This window comes from Amphiprion ocellaris, chromosome 16, assembly GCF_022539595.1.
Source record: "Amphiprion ocellaris isolate individual 3 ecotype Okinawa chromosome 16, ASM2253959v1, whole genome shotgun sequence".
Classification (NCBI taxonomy): Eukaryota; Metazoa; Chordata; class Actinopteri; family Pomacentridae; genus Amphiprion; species Amphiprion ocellaris.
Window position 1 is genome coordinate 529828 of NC_072781.1, and position 25020 is coordinate 554847.

The following is a 25020-nucleotide window of genomic DNA, read 5'->3' on the forward strand; positions in this document are numbered from 1 at the left end:
CAGAAGTTATTTTTTTCCACATTTTCAAACTTTAAAATGGGTCAATTTTGACCCGCAGGACGACATGAGGGTTAAAAAAGTACATTCTGAGAATATTCACATTTAAGGAATTATCTTTTTACAAAACATCATGATCACCCTGAAATTTGTTAAGTAAAATAAGTTCAGTTTCAACAGTATTATACCTCAGTTTATCATTTCCACATTACAACTTCCCACTTAATCACAGTTTATCTACAAAGACACAAAACATTCAGTCACAGCTATCTGGAACTGAACAATCTAGGATTTTACTTTATGATCAGAACAACTTGTCATGGAAAGTCGTCCTGCTGGCTGAAATGGACCCTCTGGTGGGCCGGGTTTGGCCCGCGGGCTGCATGTTTGACATCCCTGCTCTATGAGTTGATGATTTTAACATTTCTTTCATTTGAGCTCATCTATTATTGGCTCTTCTAGATGCACCATAAAGCAGAAAGCACAGCTGCAACTCAAATCATTTTATAAATAAATCACTGATGTGGTTTATAAAAGCATCTCCATACATCATCCAGATGTTGTTTTATCTATATTTACACAGTTTCTAGTCTTGTTTAAAATGTGAGTAAAACACATCCTCTAAATGCAGATAAACATGGTGTCATGCTGTAATTTCCCTGCTCTGGAATCTTCTACCTTCAGTACATATTAAGTGACTTTCAGTGACAAAATCACATGAAACCTGTTCAAGAAAGCAAAGTTGACGTGGGACAGTAATTATTATGGGTTTGACATGTAATAGAAATGTTCTGCTGCATGTTCCTGTCACAGTAAACACAGATTTCACTGCAGTCGAAGGGGAAACTCCAGCTCAACCCGTCTAACCACCTATTGTTGCTGACTTTCACCTGATTTTTGTTGAAACACCTGTGATCAGCTGAAGTCTCCTAATACAGTCTGGATCTTCTACATCTAGAAACAGAGCCAGGAGGATTTCCAGAAGTCTATTTTAATCTCAGATCACTTGAATGATCCCATGCTGGAATGCTCTTATGGAGTTTTTGCCTAAATAAAGACAGAAAACCCTGTACCTGCTCCAGCTTTAAGGCTTTCCTTTATGACCGTTTCACTTTCTGGCCTCCAGCTCCATTAAACAGAGAAGAGAAGTGAAAAAGTACAGTAAAGGAAGTTTAATGGTTTCACTGAAACCACTATGCAGCTTTTCTGGCAGTTTTTTTGCCTTTGAGTAAAAAAACCTTGGAGATAATTGATGTGATCTGAAAGCAGTTAATAATTTTTTTTACCTTTGTGTTTGACTAATTTATGATTCTGGTTAGGCAGAGCTGAATTAGTGACTTGGAAAACCTCCTTTTTAGAGTTTAACATAAAATCTTTGTGTTTTCCAGGTGTCCAAGAAAGATTTCGAGGGCTTCAAGAACATTTTCCACAGATTTCTGCAGGTGAAGGGACCATCCGTGGAGTGGATCAAGATCCAGAGACCTCCAGAAGACTCGGTGAGTCCAGTCTGTGGGTTGGAGGAATTTATTGTCGGCGTGTAACCGGTGGTGTTCGGGGTTGTGTGGTGAAGGAAACATTCAGACCAGGATATCTCTGTTTACTCTGCTGAGGAGGTAAATAACAGAATCCTGCAGTCGATTACGACGACAAACTGGTGCCTCTATGCAAATAAATGACACAGGAATATGTTCACAATAGCTTTAGGCTAAGAAATAAAACTCTGAAATGCGATTAATCTGAGAGGTTCAACGTGGAAATTTATGTAACCACAGTGTTGCTCACCGCTTCCATGGAAAACGATGGTAAAAAGGGGAGAGATTACAGCAGGAGGCAGGTTTTATAGAGATGGAATCTGAAATGTTTTGACTGTTGAGGTCAAACATGTGAAGCTGTAACTATTTACATGAATTTAGTTTAACTCTAGCACTGTATTTTGTGCATTCCTTCTGTACATTTCAGTCTTTTACGTGTGTTTTTGCGTCCAGGACGTGAAAACATCCCATAGTAGAACCTGTATTTGTTTACCAGCAGTGTTTTGGTTGGTTTAGACTATTTCAGGATGCACAGAGGGATTAAAGCAGAAAGCAGCGGTAATTAACATCCAGCGGAGAACAGAAATAACTTCTAACCACCGGGTTGCTGGAGTGTAGAGGAGGCGTGCTGCTGCAAGTCCAGCTGATGAAATGAGATCCAGGAAGTCCATTCTGAGTAACACATCAACTAGTAGAGGGCTTATCAGAACCCTAAACACCGCGCTGATACAACGATTAGATTCCTGCAGCTCTGGAGTGACGTTTTATTGTCATTGGCAGTGATTGCAGGAGAAACGGGAAATGTTGCAAAAGTACGTCAGACTCTAACGTTGCTCAACAGCTATAGAGGTGTTGCTTAAGCTGGTCTGACCCTTGATTCTGTTGTTTATTGGAAATATTCTGCTTTATGACACCGCTTGGATTCTCTTGGAGGCTGCAGATGTTTAAATTCAAAGTGAGATCAACTGTATGCAGCCTGAGAGTGTTTTTAATCCCAGCTTCAGATGATCAGACCTCCATCCCAGCAGCTGTCATTCATCTGGATGAGCTGCCTGTCAGGAAACCAGCTTCAGATGCATCAAACACAACGACACCAAACACGATCTGTTCACTATGAAACCTGGAGTCAGCCTCATCCGTACTTTCCAACGAGACACTTCTTATTTCACTGTTTGCTGTTTAGGTTCTTGTCGTCCTTTTGGGAATTCTCTTTGTGTCTGTCAGATAAATTCAGCCATAACAAAACAGATGTTAAACTTACGGATAAAGAGCTCAGCAGCAACAATCAGGACAACAAAATGCACACAGCTCCAACTGCCCAGAGACGCTGTGATAAAACTAAACCTCACAGAGCGGCATCATTCTGAGCTGATCTTCTAGACGTTCTAACGCCGTTATTGAGTTTGTTCTCATTAACTGCAGGCGGTGGGACATGCCAGAGAATGACGCAGAAAGAAACAATACTTTCCACATGCTGTTTTTATGTGGGAACGCTCTTTGAGTCAGGGTTTGTTGTTCAAAATAATCATGACTCGACAAATGAACGATAACAAAGAACCAGTGTGAGTAGATCTGCACTCCAAACCGTCAAAGCTGCCATAAAACGTATATCTGTCATTATCTGAAATAAACATGATGAGTAGAGGCAAACAGAGGATCTTAAGCATGTATGTTACATGTAGAACAGACAATAGTAAAATCAGACTTTATAAAGGAAAGACCTGCCATTTAAAGAATAGGAATTTATGGGAGCAAGATGGCTATTGGATGACACGTCTCACCTCTTCCCAGCAAATCGTGTCGTTGTACAGACTAAAAATTACTTTTTTACCCTTATTTTGGTGCATAATCCATCCATCCATCCATCATCTATACACCGTTTAATCCTCACTAGGGTCATGGGAGGCTGGAGTCTGTCCAGCTGACTGAGGGTGAAGGTAGGGGACACCTGGACAGATCAGTAGGAGACAAACAATCACACTCACATTAACACCTACGGACAATTTAGAGTCACCAGTTAACCTCAGCATGTTCCTGGACTGTGGGAGGAAGCTGGAGAACCTGGAGAAAACCCACACATGACCAGGAGAACATGGAGACTCCATGCAGGAAGATCCCAGGAAGGCTGGGACACGAACCGGGGATCTTCTAGCTGTGAGGCGACAGTGCTAACCACACTTGGTGCATAATAATAATAATAATAATAATAATAATAATAATAATAATAATAATAATAATAATAATAATAATAATAATAATAATAATAATAATAATAATAATAACAACTATATTTATGTTGTTCCCTTTTAAAAATAGAGCGTACAAAATGCTTTACAGACAAAAAAGGAGAATCCTGAAGAAGACCATTAATGACAGAAGACCAGTGAAGACAAAAAGAAAGAAAGAAAAAACACTGGAGAAGCAAAAGAAACAGACCTGGTAAGAAATCTGGAAAATAAATCAGTGCAACAACACCAAATGAAATAATAAAAGCACCAAAATGCCAGATCAAATTAACGACAAAAAACTAATAGAATAAAAGAAAATAGAGGGTAAAACCCATAAAAACAAGGGTAAACATAGTATTAATAATATAATAGTAAATGAATAAAATGAAAAGTCACAACTTTCAGTTTTTATGTTCCTGTGACTATTAAATTTACACTCATGGTTCTCTGCCCATTTATTCCGATAGTCTTTTTTGCTGTTAAACCACTCAGCAGTGTTACCTACACAGCTCCAGAGGGGCTCACATACTTTATCTAATCATGATTCAGTTGTAAAACTAAGTTTACACCTCGTACAAACTGGAAATACAGCTCAGACCAGGACTGGATTTCCCACCAGGAAGTAGCTCCAGTATGGTTGTAAATGGAAAATTCCCCTCATGACCTGAAAATCAGCCTCAAGGATGAGATTTTCTGTTGAAGTCAACAATGATAAGGCCTCAGAGTTTAGATCTGCTTCCACTCTGGTTAAACTCAGTTTGAACTGTAGAAGCCCTGAAACCCAAGTCTGTCAATAGAAGGAGTCGTGTATAATTTACTGTTTCAAAGGAACTTAATTAACGAGGGAGGTTAAGGCAGAGTGAACTATTTCTATCCTGGTCTCCTTTTTTAGGTTTTACATGACACAAACACATTAAACTGTCACTTCTGTATGTTCCTTTGAATATTCCACTCCTCTATAGTGTGATTTAGGAGTCAAGACAGCATGAACAGAAGAGTTAATTGTCTAAAATATGCTGTGGATTTTCTTCTTTTGCAAAATATTCACTTCTAGGTGTGTAGGGATCCAAACAAAGACACAAACAAACAAAAACTCTCCTTATGTGTCACTCGGCGGTTATTCTGCGGATAAAGAAGCTTCAAGCATAAATCTGACAAAGGGTTTCTTTCCAGACATATTCTCACTCCTTGTTCCTCCTAGAGGTAATATTACTGATTGATTTCACACAGGGCTATCTGGTAGAATTCAGAAATATTTCTAATGCACCACTATAATCTGAACTACTATCAGTGTTCCTGTCTCTGCCTTCTCCAGAGCTAACCTTGGAAGATAAGATGTTTCCTTTCTTAAGAATCTGCAGGTCAGGATGATCTCCTCCTTTTTTATTTACTACATGTTTAATTTCTATCTGACTCCAACTCACAGAACAGAGCCAGTATTGATGAGCTGAACCACACAGTTTATTTTAGCAAATGAAAAAGGAAAACATAGTGGAGTTGGTCACAGATAGGGATGTTAATGGTTGTTGGTTAATTGAATGGTGGCTGGTAATAATTTAACCAAGTAAAAACATATTAATTGATAAAGCAGCAGACAAAGACCGTGAATGTTAGAAAATACAGGTGGTCCTCAACTTACGTCAGAGTTCCATTTCTACAGATAGATCAAAGTTGATTTTCGCGTAAGTCGAAACTCCGGCAAAAATGTAAATAAAGCCGTTCTGTGCATCACGATATTGATCAGTTCTTCATAAAGTCATGAATACCAACGACTTTCATGCATGGATGAATCATTTTACTAGAAGATAACAGAATATGTTGCAGTTTTTACAACTTGATCTAATAATGCCAATGTTGGTCGGTGTTTCGCCCTTTTCTGAGCGTTTTATTAAATCTAATTTCACTTCCATGGTGTGTTGCCCTTTAGGCAGAATTATCAATGTACTTTTATTTTGAAAAAGCTTTTATTTTGATGTTGTTCGTTGACAATCTGTTGACAGAAGAGTCTGACTTAAGGGAGCCATAATGAAGGGCAAAAAGTTAGTGAATGTAGCACAATCCAAAGTGGCGTACAAAGGGAGCCCCATGACGACGTATTCATCTGATCTGCTCGTCAACTAGTTCCATGTAACCAGTTCTGACCAAACGACCAAACACCGTAGGTCGAGGACGTCGTAAACCGAGGACCTCCTGTATACTGACAATAGTGTTTCAAACGTCCGTTGCCTGCATAACTAACCCATCTCTGCTGTGGATTTATGTGTTTGCAGTTTGTAATAGTTTACAAGTCATGGAAATAATCCACAGCACCTAACTCCTGTTAGTGGTTAATCAGTTATAGATGAACAACGCTGCTGTCTGCTGGTTAAACAAGCAGGATTTTATGACCTCTTTTAAAGGCAGGGGTTCTGAGTTGTCTGAATAACATTTTCATCTTTATTTTAATCATTATTTAAGTTACCTTTATTTTAAATTCAACTGTGTATCGCTGAATATTAATATATTAATATAGAATAGTTTTACAATGTTTGAGCAGAGCTGTAGGTGAGCCGGTGTGCTCGAGCTGCAGTCCTAATTTAATACATGTTTACAATTAATTGGAATGTCCCGCTCTGACTGTTCAATGAACAAAAACTTGGATCAAAGTCATGTATTTGTATCCTGCTTAAAAATGACTTGGATGTTGGATGACAGTTTTCTGCACGCCTGGTTTTGACGGTTTGAATGAGCTTCAAAGCACCAGATAGAAAAGTTTAGTAGAGTTAAGAGTGCAAACTTATCTGATTCGGGCTGATCCGAGGGGGATGTTTGAAGTCTGAATGCAGTGTTTTGTGTCAGACGGAGGCATTGTTGAGCAGCACTTGAGAATAGTCGGTAAGTAAGTGGAGCAGCAGAAGTACAGGAGTCTGGTGTTGGTTTGCAGGATGCATTTCAAACTCTGAACAAGTTCTTTCTTTCTTCTTTGGCTGTGACTTCATACTGAACCCAGTTAAACATGTCCGAGTGGATAATGAGAAGCACTTCAGAGAAGGAAAAGGGCTTAAGTGTGTGCCTTTAATTAAATTTTCAACTCTACAAAAAAAATGTACAAATCAGACCTCCGATGTTAACATATATAAATCACTGTAACGCAGATCAGTCCTTGTTTACGATCTCACTAGGATGAATCTTCTAGAGAGGTTTCATAAGAAGTAAAACATGTAAGTGTGTGTATTTCAGCCTGAATTAGGTGCTCAAAAGCAGAAAACTTCTCAGGTATCCTGTGAGTGGATATGTGGAAGCTACCATCATTTCAAATTATCACAGTAGAACCTGAGATATGCTGATCTCATCAACACATCTTGTGATAATTACTTGCAAATTAAAATAGAACAAGATGTTGGAGTGCTAATTGTAGCTGAGCTAATTTCACATAACTGTAACGTCTCTGGTTTAAATCAGCTCAGTCCGTTTCATAACTTCATCTGTTACCCAGCATTCCCTGTCTGTCTCTCCAACAAAAACCAAATTCCACAAAAATGATCTTTGAAAGCTGTAATATTCAGTGCAGATTGTTTTAGTTTCCACTACAGCTACACCAGCTTGTACCGGTTAGTTTCAGCGTCTCGTAGTTGGATATTCTGACTCCAAAGTCACTTCTAAAAACCACAAATGATTTTCAGATGTGATCATTCTGAGATGTCACATGACAGAAGTTCAACTCTGAAATCCATGTGTCTAATTTTCATGTTGGCTTTGATTAGAGAAGTTTGAACATCTTAACACAGAATCCACAATGTAAAGACTCTAAAACTGAAAATAACACTTGATATCCACTACATATTCCATAGTTCAGTATCTGTAATCTATCTACAGTCATGGAAAAAACTATTAGACCACCCTTGTTTTCTTCAATTTGTTGTTCATTTTAAATCCTCTACACTACGTCAGCTGCCTGCTGATGATCACATGATTGTGATCCTACTACAAATCCACCACTGAGGACTTATCAGGACTTTTCCATCGGCTATCATACAAGGAACAACTGATTAAATTGTGGGGGTGTTTCTGAGTCCCATCAATTCCCGCCGCCGGCTACATATTTAGGTCACATGATTCGGTATCCGTACGTAACGTACACATGCAGAACACACGCCTGTACTCAGAGCAAGGTCATTGTGTTTGTGGGTACATCTATATTTAATGGCCCCGTGATTTCTGATCATCAATAACTAATAAACAAATGCTGCATTTCTGACATATGGGGGAATGAGCAGCCTTGGAGGAGGACTGCATTCTCCGAGTGCTTTTCTAGTTTATCCTGCTGTATTTAATGTAGGTGGCTGTAAAGTTAATCATTTAAAAAATAAGAAATCCTAATACTAAACTGAACTCCTTTGGTAGAAATGAATTGTTTTCTAGTACATTAATGAGTTATAAGAAGGAAACCAGACAGTCAGCAGTAACTTCCTGTTCAAGTTAAAGCAAACAGGACCCAGATACTGTAAATACTCCCACATCCTCTGAGAAAATAAGAAACAAACACAGTTTCTTTCCAGAGATATTACACAGGTTCAGTCATGTTTTAGCCTGGAATGATGCCTGTTTGCAGGTTGTCGAACTAAACATTGTGCAGCTGACTAATTAACCAGACAACAAGCCTGACCATCTTTTCCTCTTCGGTTTGCAGCAAACAAACAGTAACTGGATCTGTGTCCAATTTTTCTTTGCAAACTCAGAAGAGAGAAAAAGATGGAGCAGATTATAGATAGGGGCAGAGCATAGAAATCTAAATGAGGTGCAAAAAGAGGTGGCTTCACTGTTAAATTAGGAGTTCATAAAGAGAGACGGAGGCAGGGAGATGATTAGAGTTTGGGAGAGGAAAGTGTTGAGGCAAGTATTGAAAGAGGGAACATTAAGAACTCAGAAACAGTGACAGAGACTTACTGTAATGAGATTTGGGGAAACAGACTGAGAGAGATGAAAATTAGAGAACACAAGGTGAAGTGAACTTTTCAGAGTCTCCCCCCAAAACAAATTAATTATTGAGCAGCTTTTTTTACCATAATGAGAGCTTTGACACAGATTTCCTCCTCACGATGACAGGCCGACCCGTAGGAGGCAGCAGGAATTAATTATTGGTACATTTTTGGCATCTGAAGACATTTTCTAAGTGGTGCAGACAACAGAAATGAAAGAAGAGTGTTGAAGGCAATGCAGGCAGGAGGATGGATGGATGGATGGGGGATGGATGGATGGATGGATGGATGGAGGGATGGATGGATGGTTGGATGGAGGGATGGGTTGCTGGATGAATGGGTAGATGGATGGATGGATGGAGGAATGGATGGATGGATGGAGGGATGGATGATGGATGGATGAATGGATGAATGGGTAGATGGATGGATGGAGGGATGGATGGATGGATGGATGGATGGGTGGATTGAAGGATGGATGATGGATGGATGATGGATGGATGGATGGATGGATGGGTAGATGGATGTATAGATTATGGATAGATAGATCATAGATGGAGCTCCTTTTCCCTAGAAACTGGATAATATGTTCACTAATAAGCATGTCATCAGTATCGATAGTTCAGCACCAAGTCAATGTGAAAAGTCTAAAAAAAACACACATGGCGATACTTATTTTCTATGGCACTGAAAGTACTGCAGGAGATTATAATTTCTCCAACAGTAAAGTCTTCTTTTATTACTTAAGAGTACGATCTCAAGATTTTAGTCAAAGTCAAATTTCATATCAAGAATTGAAGAATTTCAGTATTATCGGCTCTGATTACCAGATTTCCAATATTGTTCCATTCTGACTCCACAATAGAACTTTCAGTTTGACTAATTTCTTACTTCAGGCCTGACATCAAGACAAAAACCAAAAAACAAGACAAAAAATTCGACAAAAAAGTTACAAAGCCACACAAAATGGACACAAACGAGACAAAAAATGATCAAAAAATAGACAACACAAGCCAGACAAGAAAACCACAAAATGACACAAACGATACACAAAACAAAAGCGAGACAAAAAGGAAACACAAAATGAAAAAAAGGAACAAAACAACAAAAGTCAGACAAAAAAGACAAAAACAAGACAAGATATTACAAAAATGAGACGCAAAACGACAAAAGAACAATGAACAATCTAGTATTTTACTTTCTGATCCAAACAACTTGTCATGGTATAGAAATTATTATAAATTTATAGTTTTACTAATTTACATTCTGCAGTTAATGTCTTCTCTGGAATTTTTACACTTTGAGGGCCGGATTGGACCCTCTGGAGGACCGCTTTGGCCCACAGGCCGCGTGTTGGACATCCCTGGTTTAGTTCATCCGCATTAGTCTAAGCATGGAAGCTGTTATGATATATATTTGATTGTAATAACATATAATATATCTAAAATAAGAGCTAATTATGGATTAGCGCTGCAGCAGCAATGATCCTCTACTATCAGGTTTCCTCTGCTCACTAAAGCTGATAAACATGGACATATGAGGTGTCACAGGTTCAAGGAATCTTAGTTTTTACAAAAATAGCATTCATTTTGTTTTATTTTGAATAAATGTTGCACAAGAGCAGCCTAAACACACATCAAGTCTTGCAGCAATTCAACTGCTAAAGTTCTAGGATTGCCAATGTTCTGTAAATTATTTATTCTAATAAAACAAATTAGTTTTTTGTTGTCAAAGACAGATGTCTCATACGTTCACTTTGAGGGTTTTCTTTCTGGTAAGACCTCCTTCATTCATATGTACAGCAAGATTTATTTTAGTTTGAGGATGTCATTTTAGGTGTAAAACAGAGTGGGAGTGGAAAAGGTTCATCAATTAGCCTTTAAAAAGTCAGAGCATATTCACAGAAATCCCAGTTTTATATGCAACCATCCAAAACCCAAAGTTCACTTACCAAATATGGTGAAGCTGGAAAAGTAGCTTGACTGATCAATCAATAATATTTGACCTTTAGAGCTCTTTAACCACATGCTGAGGTCATGGTATTTAATATCTGGCCTTTGCAGTCAGTGGCTGTTAAAACTTTATGATCTGTTATATCAGCGGAGGATGATGATTCTCCGTTAGAACTGCAGACGTTGAGGTTGTTTTTCTCTCAGTCTGACGTCTGATGACTGACTTTGACCGTCGCGAACCGATCAGTCCTCCATCATTGAGAACTTTGTGCGATGATTAGCATAATTATCAGATTATAAAGATGGATTAAGACAAGTTCTCACCTTTAATCTGTTTAATTGTTTTAGATTAAATCTCAGGTTCACCTGTTGAGCCAAAACCACTGAAATGTGTCACTGTGCTCAGAATTATCTCAATAAATTAAATTTCACTATTTTCAAGTTGAGCAACTGGAGTAATTCCCTTAATAGAGTGTGTTTTATGTCAATCCCTCTGCCTTTATTAGATTATTTTAAAGATTTCATAAGTTTGTAGTCCACATATGGTTTTGATAGCATACAGTACATGGATAACAGAACATTTTATACTCCTTTTACAATATACCATACCTGATATTACCCAAAATGTAGAAGTCAGACGAAAGTCTGATGGAAGAATGAGTTTAAAATGCTTTTTATATACAGTACATTATTTAATGTAGGTTCTAACAATTATTCAAAATACACCTTAAGTAACATTTTTGTTTAAACCATGACTGAGCCGAAACAATCTTGGTTTTATCATGTCTTATATTGACAAATGGGCCAAAAAACATCCACGTTCCTGTGTTTCTTTTATTTGGTTTATTTATAGTAGGGTTTTTTCAGGTGAAGAGGTACACTGGAACACCTGGACACTCCTGAGCTGACACTGACAGGAATGTGGTTCATCAAAGCAGCTTAATAGTTCTAATTTCCATGTGACTCAACCAGTAAGAAGCAGCGCTGGATTTACCTGCTCTGTAAATGATGGTAGAGATCTGCTGTCAGCCCAGGACACCCTGAGACATCATGTCAGTTTACAGTTCTGACAGGTGAAGTTCTCCTGTAGCCTCAGACATCTTGATGCAGATGTTGGGCCATGGATCCGATTATTATTAATAAGAAACATGACATGGATGGATGGATGGATGGATACTTTATTAATCCAGAGGGAAATTCAAGAATATGTTCCACTTAAACTTAGCTTCCTAAGGGTTGCCAGTAGATCTGTTGCGTAGGACTAGATGTTGAGATCTCTTCATGCATACATGAGACACCTCAGACTCTGTGGGATGGTCCAGTGGGTGAGGGCATCTTCTGGGTTATCTAGTGGGCATCCTCCTTCCTCTGTGTTTCGCTGATCGACCAACAACACCTCCAGAGGGTTCAGCAGTGAATCCCAGGTTCACCCCCTAGATGCCATCTACTCACCTGAAGGTCCAAGTGGAGTCCTTTCTCTTCATCCACAGCTACTGACTTCCCTTTCAGCGGCTCTGTAGAGGTCCGTGATCTCCTGCTGGTGGACCTTCCCACGTACTCCCATCTCCTGGAGAAGCCTGGATGTTGAGGAGGATCCTCCTCAGCCTATTTCTACTGGTCAGACCCTCACCTTCCAGCCTCGCTGTTCTGCATCAGCAGCAAGCTCCATGTACCTCAGCTTCTTGTGCTCATAGACCTCCTCTACTGAGCTCTCCCAGGGCACTGTGAGGAAAGCTGACCATAGCACCAGGTCTGGTTGCAGGTTGGTGGATATGATCTCAGGTGGGAAGCAGAGCTTTTGGTCCAGGTCCACCAGCATCCTCCAATCATAGCCCCTCTCAACCGGTCTGGAGGTGGTGAGACCGGCTCGACCCTCACCCTCTTGGACAAATGTTGTTTCTTGCCTTTAGGTCGACGTGGGTAGAAGGGCGTTAACACTCCTCCTCCTGTGTCTCCAGCACTAGTACCAGGACTTTAACACCTGGTTGTGCTGCCAGGTGTAACGGCCTTGAGCAAGGCTGATCCTGCAACCCACTAAGATGTTTGAGTGGAGCTGGAGTCAGAGAGCATGTAGGGTCTTCACCATCCCATTGGTTGAGGTTCTTGGGTGATGGTAGGACATCATAGGCCACCTTGATGGTGAAGCTTCCTCTAAACATCTCCGTATCCCACAGGTCTGGACCAGAGAGCTTCCTCTTTTCCATTCCTTCCCAGGTCATCCACTGTCCTTACTTCACCTGTGCAATGGCTTTCATGCACCTGTCTGCTGCGTAATTATACATGATTATATATTTCTATTAATTATTTTCTCTACTGACTGATTAAAGTGTTTGCATAAGACATGAGAAATGCTCATTAAAATGTCCTAGAGTGGAAAATAACATCAAGTCTCAGTCCAAAAACAATTCAAAAACAGTAATTTTACTACTAGAGACGCAGGAACTGTGACATGTTTAAATTACGTTGATAAATGATCAGATTGTTGTAAGTTAATTGTCTTCAGTCCAGCTGTAGTTAAATCTTGTACCACACCATGCTGGTCCAGACTGATAAAAATAAAAGTATTCAAAAGTTAATGTAACAAAATTATTAATAAGAAATGCTTCTAACACATGATTGTGAATGGACAAGCTGATGAACACAGACAGAGAATTCATCTTTGTTGGTCTGAACCGCAGCTCGTGTTTTGGGTCTTGTTGTGGATAAAGAGTGTTACCATGGAAACCAATGCAGATAGGTTCACAATGCCTGAGTTTGAAAATCTGATCTGATAACCTTTAGGCACCACTTTGGCATTTATGAACAGATATGAATTAATGACATAATTTGTTCATATTATCGCAGCTGTAAGCACATTAAAGCTCTTTAAAATGTGAATTGATGCGTTAGTCGACAACCTTAACTCCTCCTGTGATGCTTCTGGAACCGGATGTTTGTACACCAGCGTATGTAAAATCTGCTTATGACTGTTTATATTCCACTTCTAAATGATGAATAGGAAATACTTTTTAATCTGATTATTGTTTTCCACCCATGAAGCAAAAAACCTCTCATTTTGAGTAGTTAATTAGAACTTCCTTGGCTTTATTAAAGAATTCTAGTTTGTGTCTCTCTTCCCCACAAACACAAGAAACTTTTTCTAGTTTTTCTAAGGAAATATTTCTGAGCTCTGCACCACGGCTGTCCTTGGGTTGATGATTTGAAGTGTGTCTTCAAGATCGTTGGCAGGCGGTAATAAAAAATGCTGGAATGTTGGAGAGATTTACCGGCTGAGAGCTGTAGAAGGTTGTTCTGTCAAGGTGTGATGAGATTAGATGAGGCGGTGTACGGTTTCATGCATTGTTGTGATGCTGCGGCTTTGTTTGTCCCTAAAAATGGTTTGTGGTTTGGGTCATATCGAGTATCTTTAGACAGAGACAACAGGAGTGAATTTTTAGCCTTAAACAGAAAGGAAATCTGAGTGAGGAGAGGATGGAAGAATAGAAATGGAGGAAAAAAGCACAGTTCTCATTCAATGCATCTCTATATGACTCTATGTCTGTTTGATCTCATTGTTTCCTTTTAACTTTTTGTTAAGAATTTTTTTTTTTTCCCCATAAATGTAGATATATGCTTTTCACTGAAACAAATCAGGGGAAACATTCTCTGTAGTACATTTATATCTCAGACTAAGCTGTCTTGTCTGTCTTGTTTGGACATTAGTAGACTATCATTCATATCTATAAATCATCTTTTAGATCCTAATCTTTATCCAGAACAAACTACTAGAGGACACACTTAAAGGTTGGTGTTTATTTGTGGGTTATTAAGAGTTCTTGTAAATATTTTCAAAAAATGAGTAAAAATCTTCCAAAAAATTCCTAAAAATATCTAAAGCAATTACATATATATCAGTAAAGCTTCTAATATTTTCAACCAAACTCCAGCAAATTTCACTGGATTTTGGTTGATTTTTTTGTGAATGTTCTTAAGAAACATTTTTATCATTTCTTGTTTTCCACCAAAAAAGTTCAAAGATTTCCCAAAAAGGTTGAAAATGTGGACATCAGAAGTTTCACTGTGAAATTTTTTTTTCTCCACATTTTCAAACTTTAAAACGGGTCAATTTTGACCTGCAGGACGACACAAGGGTTAAAGCGGAATGAGCGGTGTGAGGTTACAGGATGTCTCTGTAGTCAAAACAATGGTTTTCCTGTCCTCAAGCTTTTCTTTCACCTTGAAATAAAGAACAGGTTTTTATTGTCAGAGCCTGTGTTCAACAACAGGTTTCCATCTATTAGAATTAGATGATAGAACAACTTAAATTTAACTAGCATGGGCTGCAGGAGAGAAATTCTGCCTTTTAGACAACAAAATGCTTGTTGTGCTATCATTTTTAAGTTTAGGTTTTAGAGAGATGTCAGAAGAACTTTAAAGGTAACCTTGAATCCCCTCAAATAGTAACTGGGTCTTTATTTACCTCAGCAGCAGAGTCAGGGCTTTACTTCTAATTCCCTTCGTTTGGTCATGTTTTAGTACAAAGTCTAGATTCCCTCCAGTTTGCTCTGACAAAGTTCCTGCTGTTAATATGAGTTCAACATTTCATATAAACATTTAAAATTAAAAGCCTTCTAGTGTTCCAGTGGATAGAAAACGGTAATTTCAGGGCTTTTATTGTGAAACATGAGCTGGCATACCTTATGCAACAAACCCGGACATGAATATAACAGAATAAAAGAATCAACCTACCATCCAGTCAGTTTGAACCCTAAATATCCCGGGACGTTTACGGGAAACATTCTCCTTAAACAAAGAGTTTAGTAGTAGATTACATTATGCAAGGGGTCCTTGACTTAGGTCAGAGTTCCGTTCCTACAGATCGATGTAAGTTGATTTTCTCCGTAAGTCAGAACTCCGGTGAAAATGTAACCAAAGCCGTTCCGTGCATCATGATATTGATCAGTTCTTCATAGAGTCATGAATACCAACGACTTCCATGCATGTATGAATTATTTTACAGGAAGATAACAGAATATTGTAACGGACTGATATTGTTGTTGATGTTGAGGTTTCAGTGTTTGTTGTTCAGTTCCAGATTTACCTGATGTCAGTGAACGTGCCATGTTTAGTTAGCTCACCTCTGATTGGCTGAGAGTCAGCAGTAGAGAGAGCTGGGAACGATGGCTAATTCTGGAGCTAAGTTATGGGGTTTTTCTAGTTATTCTGGTGTTGGCTACGGCCCACAGTAGCCTGTGTGAAGATTTGTCTTTTATGAGCTAAAAATTGTACAAAATGAGTCAAAAGTTGTCCAAAATTACTCAAAATTTGTGTTTTGAGCTAAAAATCGTTCTAAATTACTTCAAATTGTCCAACAAGGACAAAAACGAGACAGAAAATGACAAAAACGAGACAGAAAATGACAACAACTAGACAAAAAATGACAAAAATAAAACACAAAACTGTGTGAAGGTTCAATAAACCAGCAGAGAACCAGAGAAAGTCTCACTCATTCATCACAGAAGGTCACTACAATATGTTGACCTGTTTTTACAACTTGACCCATGTTGGTTGGTGTTTCTTCCTGTTCCCAGCATTTTATTCTATCTAATTTCACTTCCATGGAGACGGCTTTCCTTTTCTTCCAAGCATCAGAAGAGTCTGACTTACGCTGGGAGCCATAATGAAGGGCAAGAAGTTTATGAATGTAGCACAATCCAAGGTGGTGTACAACCGGAGAATGGAAGCAAAGCCGTCTGATAGCACTGTATGACGACGTATTCATCCGCTCCGCTCGTCAACTAGTTCTATGTAACCAGTTCTGACGTAACACTGAAACGCCGTAAGTCGAGGACGTCGTAAACCGAGGACCTCCTGTATAGATAATGGATGGATGAATTATAGCTATATATGTAAAATGTAAATAATACTACAATTCCATTTATCAGACGCTTTTATCCAAAGCGACGTACGTCTGAGAGTAGATCCAACACAAGCAAGGATCTAGTGAGAAGAAAACAACCTGGATAAGAGCCATAAAACTGAACCAAAACCAGAATTGTGTGGTTCCTCCATGTTTATTAAAAGTAGGTCCATCTGAAACTGTTAGTCTGAGTTGCTTGCGTTCAGCCATGTACGGTCTATTTCTCAGTTAACTGGAAATATTTCTTTCACAGATGATTCCTTGTGTGTCTGTATTATATCAGTTGTTTTTATTTTTCAGTTAGGGTCTGGGTTTGTTTCATCATCTGCAGCCAATACTGTGTCCAATACGTAGATGCCATCATATATGGAACAGAATCCTCCAAATGGGCTAGAATGTATTTTAATAACGATGCATCTGTGGGTACAGAGATGTCCTCTACTGACTATAATCAATCAATCAGTGGTTCATCCGATCCACAAACGGTCTGCTGTGTGTTGAATGTGCCAAACAGACTGAGGAAATCCTTTGTGCACTCCTATGCCAAAAGACATCAAACTTCCACCCAGAAGCCAGCGACACGTCCAGGAAAGAACTTTATCACCAGAGTCAACAACACATTAAATACTTGGTTATGTAATCCTCCTGGTTGCAGTTTTCACTGACTCTGATGATAACAGGGTAGTTTGTCTTCCCTCCTCCACTGAAGCTGATTAACATGTTGTGCCAACCGTAATTGAGTTGTGTAACATTTCAGATCCGTGGCAGCATGAAAACTGTGATCCAACACTGGGCTCTGCGCTGTGGATAAACACTGGGAGGAAGTCTGTCAGGTGTTCAGAGTGGGTAGTAGAAGTAGCATTCAGCAGTTTACTGAGCTGCACTTTTTTACAATTCACCCTCGTGTCATCCTGCGGGAAAGCATTGACCCGTTTAAAGTTTCAAAATGTGGGGAAAAGAAAAACATTTTCACAGTGAAACTTCTGATGTCCACATTTTTAACATTTTTGGGAAATCTTTGAACATGTTTTTGGTTGGAAAAAAGAAATTTTAAAAATGTTTTCTCAAGAACATTCACAAAAAAATCTACCAAAATCCAGTTAAATTCATTGGATTTTGGTAGATTTTTTTGTGAATGTTCTTAAGAAAATATTAGAAGTTTTACTGATATATATAGATTCACTTTAGATATTCTTAGGATTTTTTGGAAGATTTTTACTCATTTTTTGAAAATATTTACAAGAATTTTCTTGCCAAATATAGGGTTTTTTTGTTTTGTTTTGTTTTTTTTTTTTTAAATAAAACTTTTAAGGGAAACTTTTAAGGAATTATTGGAATTTTCTTCCTGAAGGTTTTGCAAATTTTCAGAAATTTGAGGAATTTTTTGGATGAATTTTTGGATTTTTTTCAGACAAGGAAACTATATTTTTTGGTGCCTGTAAATGAGGACAACAGGAGGGTTAAATAGAACACCAAATAGTTTTATCTGGTGAAACTGGTTGGAGTAGCTGGGAACGCAGAGGAATCGAGAAGAAAAGTAATCTGTGCTGTCCAGGAAGGGAAATGAACATCTGGGTGTGGATGTCGTTTCCCTCCAGGGGTACAGGGGTAGGATGGGGATTTCAGCTGAAAAACATCCAGCCCGTCCACTGCATCAGTGTTTTTTTATTTTCCAGCATCAGCTCTCGTTTATCTGCATTCCTTTCTGCAGCATATTTTACAACTTCTGCCCATGAAACATCCATTTGTCCTCCTATGAAGGACAGAGAACAGCAGCTGTTTGTAACCTCACCCTCCATGTGGGTGAGGAGAGGGGAGAGGTCTGCTGTCACCCATCAGAGACTCTTAGCAGGAAAGGACATAATGGCACGCGGTCTTCTCTGACACATGGACAACATCTTGATAGCTGGACGTGCACGCTGACATGCTCGCTCACATCCTAACAACACAAATCTGTTGTAACATCTGAACAGAATTTGGTGTCCCTGGATGCGTCTACACAACGCTCACAGTTTTCTAACTTGATTTGGAGAAAATTCCTGGTGGAAGAACGAACTTCATTGAAGCTGGATGAAACCTGAGGAGCTGCTGTTCCTATTTTCATTTCAAATGTCACTCCACTGAATTCATATGAGCCACTGTTCCTGCTCGACAGGATGGTAATAGTTTCATATCACGCCTTCATGCTCCGTGGGAGAGAATGTAAGAAGTCAATGCGTGATGTGTGAATATACGCTGATCTGAGAGCTGTAGTATTGATTCAGTGATGTGGATTTACACCACATTCCAACACGCCAACAGAACTGCTGAGTATTCCATTTAGAACCGGCTGAGTCGTATATTAAGCTGTCATAATTACCATTATCTGCACCATCCACAGGAAATCAGCACTCAGTCTGATGTATTTTATGCTGCTAACATTCCTGTCTTGTTTCAGGAAACCGCTGAACTGTACAGCAGAATTAAACAGACTTACTGCCTGGGATGAGAAGAGGTTTTTCTAATTTACCTGTTCATGACCACTTTTATCTAAATCACACATTTTAATTTGTGTTAAGGCTTCTAGAAGCTGAGCATCATTAAGGATGAGGCCGCTTTGACTGGCAGGTGATGGATGGATGGATGGATGGATGGATGGATAGATGATGATGGATGGATGGATGGATGGATGGATGGATGGATGGATGGATGGATGGATAGATGATGGATTGATAGATGGATGGATGAGAGGATGGATGATAATAATAATAATAATAATAATAATAATAATAATAATAATAATAATAATAATAATAATAATAATAAATTTTATTTATAAAGCGCTTTTCCAAAAACTCAAAGACGCTGTACATAAAATACAATAAGATAAAACAAAACAGTTAATTAAAATCAGTAGATAGTAAAACAAGTTCAAGATAAAATACAGAATCACTTCAGGAAAGCAGATCTAAAAAGGTGAGTCTTTAAAAGGGATTTAAATGTGGTGAGGTTGGTGCAGTCACGGAGGGCATGGGGGAGTGAGTTCCAGAGTGTGGGGGCGGCCATGGCGAAGGCTCTGTCCCCCCAATGTCGCCGGCTGGTCCTGTGCGGGATGGAAAGGAGGTTTGTGTGGGATGAACGGAGATTCCTGGGGGGGGTGTAGGGGAGGAGCAAATCGGTAAGGTAAGAGGGGGCAAGATTATGGATGGACTTGAAGGTGAGGAGAAGCAGTTTGTACTGGATGCGGTGTGAAATGGGGAGCCAATGGAGGTTCTGCAGGACGGGGGTGATATGGTCGTGAGAACAGGTTCGGGTGAGGAGTCGGGCAGCAGAGTTTTGAATGTGTTGAAGTTTATTGAGAACTTTGGAGGTGGAGCCGAAGAGAATGCTATTGCAGTAGTCAAGGCGGGAAGTGACGAAGGCATGAATGAGGGTTTCAGCGGCTGAGAAGGAGAGGAAGGGGCGGAGACGGGCGATGTTGCGGAGATGGAAATAGGCAGTTTTGGTGATCTGATTAATGTGGGGTTCAAAAGTGAGGTTGCTGTCAAATATCACACCGAGGTTGCGGATGTGAACAGAAGGAGATAGGGTGGTGTTATCAATGGTAATGGGGGAGTGGGGAAATGGTGTGAGTGATTTAGGTCCAATAAAGATGAGATCAGTCTTGTCGCAGTTTAACAGGAGAAAATTTTTCCTCATCCAGGATTTAATGTCGGCCAGGCAGCTGGAGAGAGAGGGGAGGGTGGTGGTGGTGTTGGTGGAGATGTAGAGTTGGATGGATAGATGGATGGATGATGGATGGATGGATGGATGGATGGATAGATGATGGAGGATTTATGGATGGATGGATGGATGGATGGATGATGGATGGATAGATAGATGATGGATGATGGATGGATAGATGATGATGATGGATGAGAGGATGGATGGATGGATGGATGGATGGATGGATGAGAGGATGGATGGATAGATGATGATGATGATAGATGATGATGGATGGATGGATGGATGGATGATGGATGAAAGGATGGATACTTTATTAATCCTGAGGTAAATTTGGGTATCAGTATAAAACAGCCACTCATTAGCAATTAGTTGCTAGTTAGGCAAAGTCCTCCGCTGTAAAGATGCTGATGTTTAGAACTGATCTGCAGGAAACCTGTGGGTCACTGAGGAGTCGCCTTCCATTCTTATATAACGATTTTAATTCCAATAAATCAGCAGAACTGCTGAGTCGTATATTAAACCATCATAGTTACCATTATCTGCACCATTCACATTAATCTGATGTATTTTATGCTTCCAATATTCCTGTTTTGTTTAAAGGAACCGCTTTGCTGCAGATCAAATTAACAATTTATGACATTTCCACATTTCCACGTCACTTCAGCTGGTAATTAATGAGCCCACACTCAAAGCTGTTACCGTCTGAGAAGCCCAACACCACCAGTCTGCAGAAAATACGAAAGAAAAAGATGTGAAATTACCCTGAACGCTGCTGAGTCACAGCTGATCTCTCAGAAACACCAGCGAAGACAAATTAGAGTAAAAATTACAGCAGCAGTAAAGACCTGGTTTTAAAGTTCTTTAAAGGTTCACCTCCTGATTCTGACTCTCTCTTTCTCCTGCAGATCCAGCCGTATGATAAGATCGCTGCTCGAGGTCTGCCCGACAACGTGGCCGACAGCCTGAACAAACTGGTGGTGGTGAAGCTGAACGGAGGTCTGGGCACCAGCATGGGGTGTAAGGGCCCCAAGAGCCTGATCAGCGTCCGCAACGAGAACACCTTCCTGGACCTCACCGTGCAGCAGATAGAGGTACGGAAACATCTAAATACCCCTACTGGAATGATCCTAAAGGAGGGAATATGTCTCTAGGTTGAAGATAGAGCGTTTAATGGCTCTAAAATAGACTTTAGTTTGGTTTATTCTGCTCCTGACATCATATTATCCTGATATAAAGCCGGGTTTATGCTCAGTGATCACGAGGGAAAGTTATCTGGAGTTAAGTAGCAGCATCTACATCTATAATTCCTGTTTAAATTTCTATTTAATCATATTAAACTGCAACCATCAACATAATCCAGTCCGGTCCTCAAAGTGTAAAAATTCCAGAGAAGACATTAACTGCAGATTGTAAATTAGTAAAACTATAAATATAAAATAATTTCTAGATCATGACAAGTTTTTTTGTTCATAAAGTAAAATACTGGATTGTTCATTTGTCCTTTTGTGTCTCATTTTTGTAATATTTTGTCTCGTTTTTTTTGTCTGACTTGACGTTTCGTTTTTCGTTTTTGTTGTTTTGTTTCTCATTTTTGTCTAATTTTTGGTCCATTTTTTAGTCGCTTTCTAACTTTTTTGTCAATTTTTTTGTCTCTTTTTTTGTTTTGTTTCATGTCATTTGTCTCACTTTTGTCATTTTGGGTCTCATTTTTGTAATATTTTGTCTTGTTTTTGTTGTTGCGTTCTAACTTGTGTCAATTTTTTTGTCTCTTTTTTTGTCTGGCTTTTGTCGTTTGTCTCATGTTTTTGTCATTCTGTGTTTTGTTTTTGTCGTTTTGTGTTTTTTGTATCGCTTGTGTTATTGGTCTATTTTTTGTCATTCTGTTTCTCACTTTTGTCGGTTTGCATCTCATTTTTATAATATTTTGTCTTATTTTTGTTTTTTGTCTGACTTGTCGCTTGTATCATGTTTTTGTCGTTTTGTTTCTCGTTTTTATCATTTTGTGTTTCCTTTCTGTCTCGCGTGTGTTTTTGTCTTATTTTTGTCTTTTTTTTTCTCATTTTTGTAATATTTTGTCTTGTTTTTGTCATTCTGTGTTTGCTTTTTCCTTGTGTTATTTGTCTTATTTATTACTTATTCTTTGTTTTGAGCATCGTTTTTGTGGTTTTGTGTTTTTTTGTGTGTTTCTCATATTTTATCGCTCTGTTCTGTAGTTCACCTCAACTCTGGAGCTCTTCGGTTTGGTTTTATAGCCTGCTAGTTTATAGTTTTGAGCTCTCTCATCGACCTGTTTTCCAGCTGCAGGAGACAGCTGTTTAAGCAGGAAAAAGGGTCTTTAAACCCACTTAATGCGTTATTGATGAGCACCAAATGGCAGCGAAACAACGGTAGAAATGAGCTGCTGAACACAGTGAAGCATTTAAGCACTAAAGAGCCCTCCGCTGTAAAGATGCTGATGTTTAGAACTCTGAAGCTGATCTGCAGGAAACCTGTGGGTCACAGAGGAGTCGCCTTCCATTGTTATATAAGGCTTTTTAATAGTTTCTCTTTTTTGTAGCGGGTTGTTATGAAATCTTCCTGCTAAAACTGTCCATGCATCAGTGGATAATTGCTTCAATTGTAACTGTGACGAACGCAGCTCTCCTTTGTCCATCACATTCCTGCTGTGGCCCAGTTTCAGGAGCAGTTCGCTGTTTTCTAGCTGATGAGATCAGTGACGTACCGTGTGATGCAACACAAACATCTGTTATCTGTTGGAGTAATGCTTCCCATTTTTGAGAGCTTCTCTTTTTCTTTCTTTATGATCCAAAAAAAAAAAACATTTTTAAGATGATTCAGTGAGAAAATTACGAGCACATGTCTGTTCCTTCCACACTTCAGTCCTCCAGACTCAGGCCTCTGTTACTCCATGTAGACATACTGTTTTGGAAAAGAGCTACAGGTCTTCTGAAAGAGCTCAGTGTGTTTCTGGGGGGAGTTGGAGTGAAATGGAGTCTGTTGGTGAGCAGACGTCCAGGTCTGTGGGATTGGCAGCGAAACAGAAACGACTGTGTGCAGCTATTTAGACCTGATCACACCTTAGTTTCTATTTAACCCTTAATTCATTAATATTAACCAAACAATCCTCACGTGTTCAAGAAGCTTCTTGGTTGATTTGGTGCTCAGATTAAAGTGAGGGTGAAGTTTAGAGAAACTTGTGAGGCTCAGAGTTAAGAAACCCAGCGTGAGTAATGCTGTTTAGAATATTGTGTAAATGGGTTTTTAGGGGTGGGTGTGTTTGTTTCATAAAGGCCTCCTGGGACTCTTCTCTCAACACACTGCTCTCTGTGTCACACTGACTGCTCTCCATTTTCTGCTCAGATTACCTGCTGACTCAATCAGCCTATTGAGAAAGAGAGAAAATGGATCCCTCACACCAACCCCCATAACCTCCTCCTGGGTGGAAAACGCCCCTCTGAGCCTCAACACTGAATCAGGCTTGGTTATGTTGGACCGTTTTGGTCACACAATACATAAACTCCGATGTGAACGGCTAGACACAACTCAGGCGCCACCTAGCTGCTGAAGATTTACTGCTTTCACCTGAGTGATGGGTCTGAAGTTGAGCAAGTTGATTAAAGAAAGTGCAGGAGAGCACATGGAAGCTGGCAGTTCAGGTCTGCTTGACGAGATATTTTTAAAGTGCCTAAAACCAGAGCGTAACCTCCACATTAAAACACCTCATTTCATCTTCACTGACAAAAGCAGTCCAGGAGAAATACTTTTATACTGGAAAATACAGCTCAGGACCAGAGATGTCCCAATCGGATTCTGTCTGCCGATACCATTTTCCTACATAATACACACTTAAAGTACACAAAAGTTATTAAAATCAGTCAGACAAACAAAATTGATGCCACTACAATACAAGGAGACACATATAGATGCTAGTCTACTGCTCAAATACAGACCAGCGCCCTCTTGAGGTGAGCAGATCGATCCAAATATCAATACCAGCATTCCTCTTGTGATTGGATGTTGTACCGTCACATGACTCAGCGGCGCCAGACAAACCAGCAGGCTCAGCTACATCATAAATTATAGTGGTGGAAAGTACAACTTTAATTTCTTCCGTGGTTCTGTCAGTCTGTCCCTGTCTGATGTGTAGAATGAGCTATTTATCTGCTGGATGTTCCTCAACAACACTGAGGAAAGAGGAGGCAGAGAAGAAGTCTGACTGAGATCCAGCTGATGATCAGATTGCAGGCAGGAAGATCCTGAACCAGAGACAATTATAAAGACTAGTGCTGTAGCACACCATTAGCGCCCTCCCAGTGGACTAGACAGTACTACATAAAGGGAGCATAGTCAACGCTTAACTCAGAGGTTATGAGGACCTGAGGTGTTTTAAATCTGAAACTTCTATGTAGTGGATATTTTCCAGGTGTTTTTTTAATCAATTAATCCTTTAGTTTACTGACAGAACATGAATCTGCAGCAGATTTGCCTGAATTCACGGCAGCTTTTTTAAAAAAGTTGCAATGTTTTGAGTGTATTTGTTGCGATGATATTGTGGGAGACACTGACAGTTGGTAGAAAGCTGCATTTTTTTCAGCTTTTAGAACAATTTTTGTTGGTAAATGAAAGACATTAGAATGGGACATGTCTGCATCTTCAAACCAGAAACAGGAAGTGAATTTGGTGACGTACGTGCATTACGTTTGACCAGGGACTGCTATGATTGGTGAAACTTACAGGAGGCGGGACAAAATT

At 39.4% G+C, this 25020-nt stretch overlaps 1 protein-coding gene across 3 annotated transcripts in view; it reads left to right on the forward strand.

Moving 5' to 3' along the window:
* The window catches only part of ugp2b (UDP-glucose pyrophosphorylase 2b), a 52021-nt gene that overhangs the window by 9690 nt on the left and 17311 nt on the right, over positions 1-25020 (forward strand). For all 3 annotated transcript variants that reach the window (XM_023294498.3, XM_023294497.3, XM_035941065.2), the window contains exons 3-4: positions 1386-1493; positions 21174-21359. In XM_023294498.3, coding sequence (XP_023150266.1) covers positions 1386-1493; positions 21174-21359 — 294 coding nt within the window. The remainder of the gene's footprint in view (positions 1-1385; positions 1494-21173; positions 21360-25020) is intronic.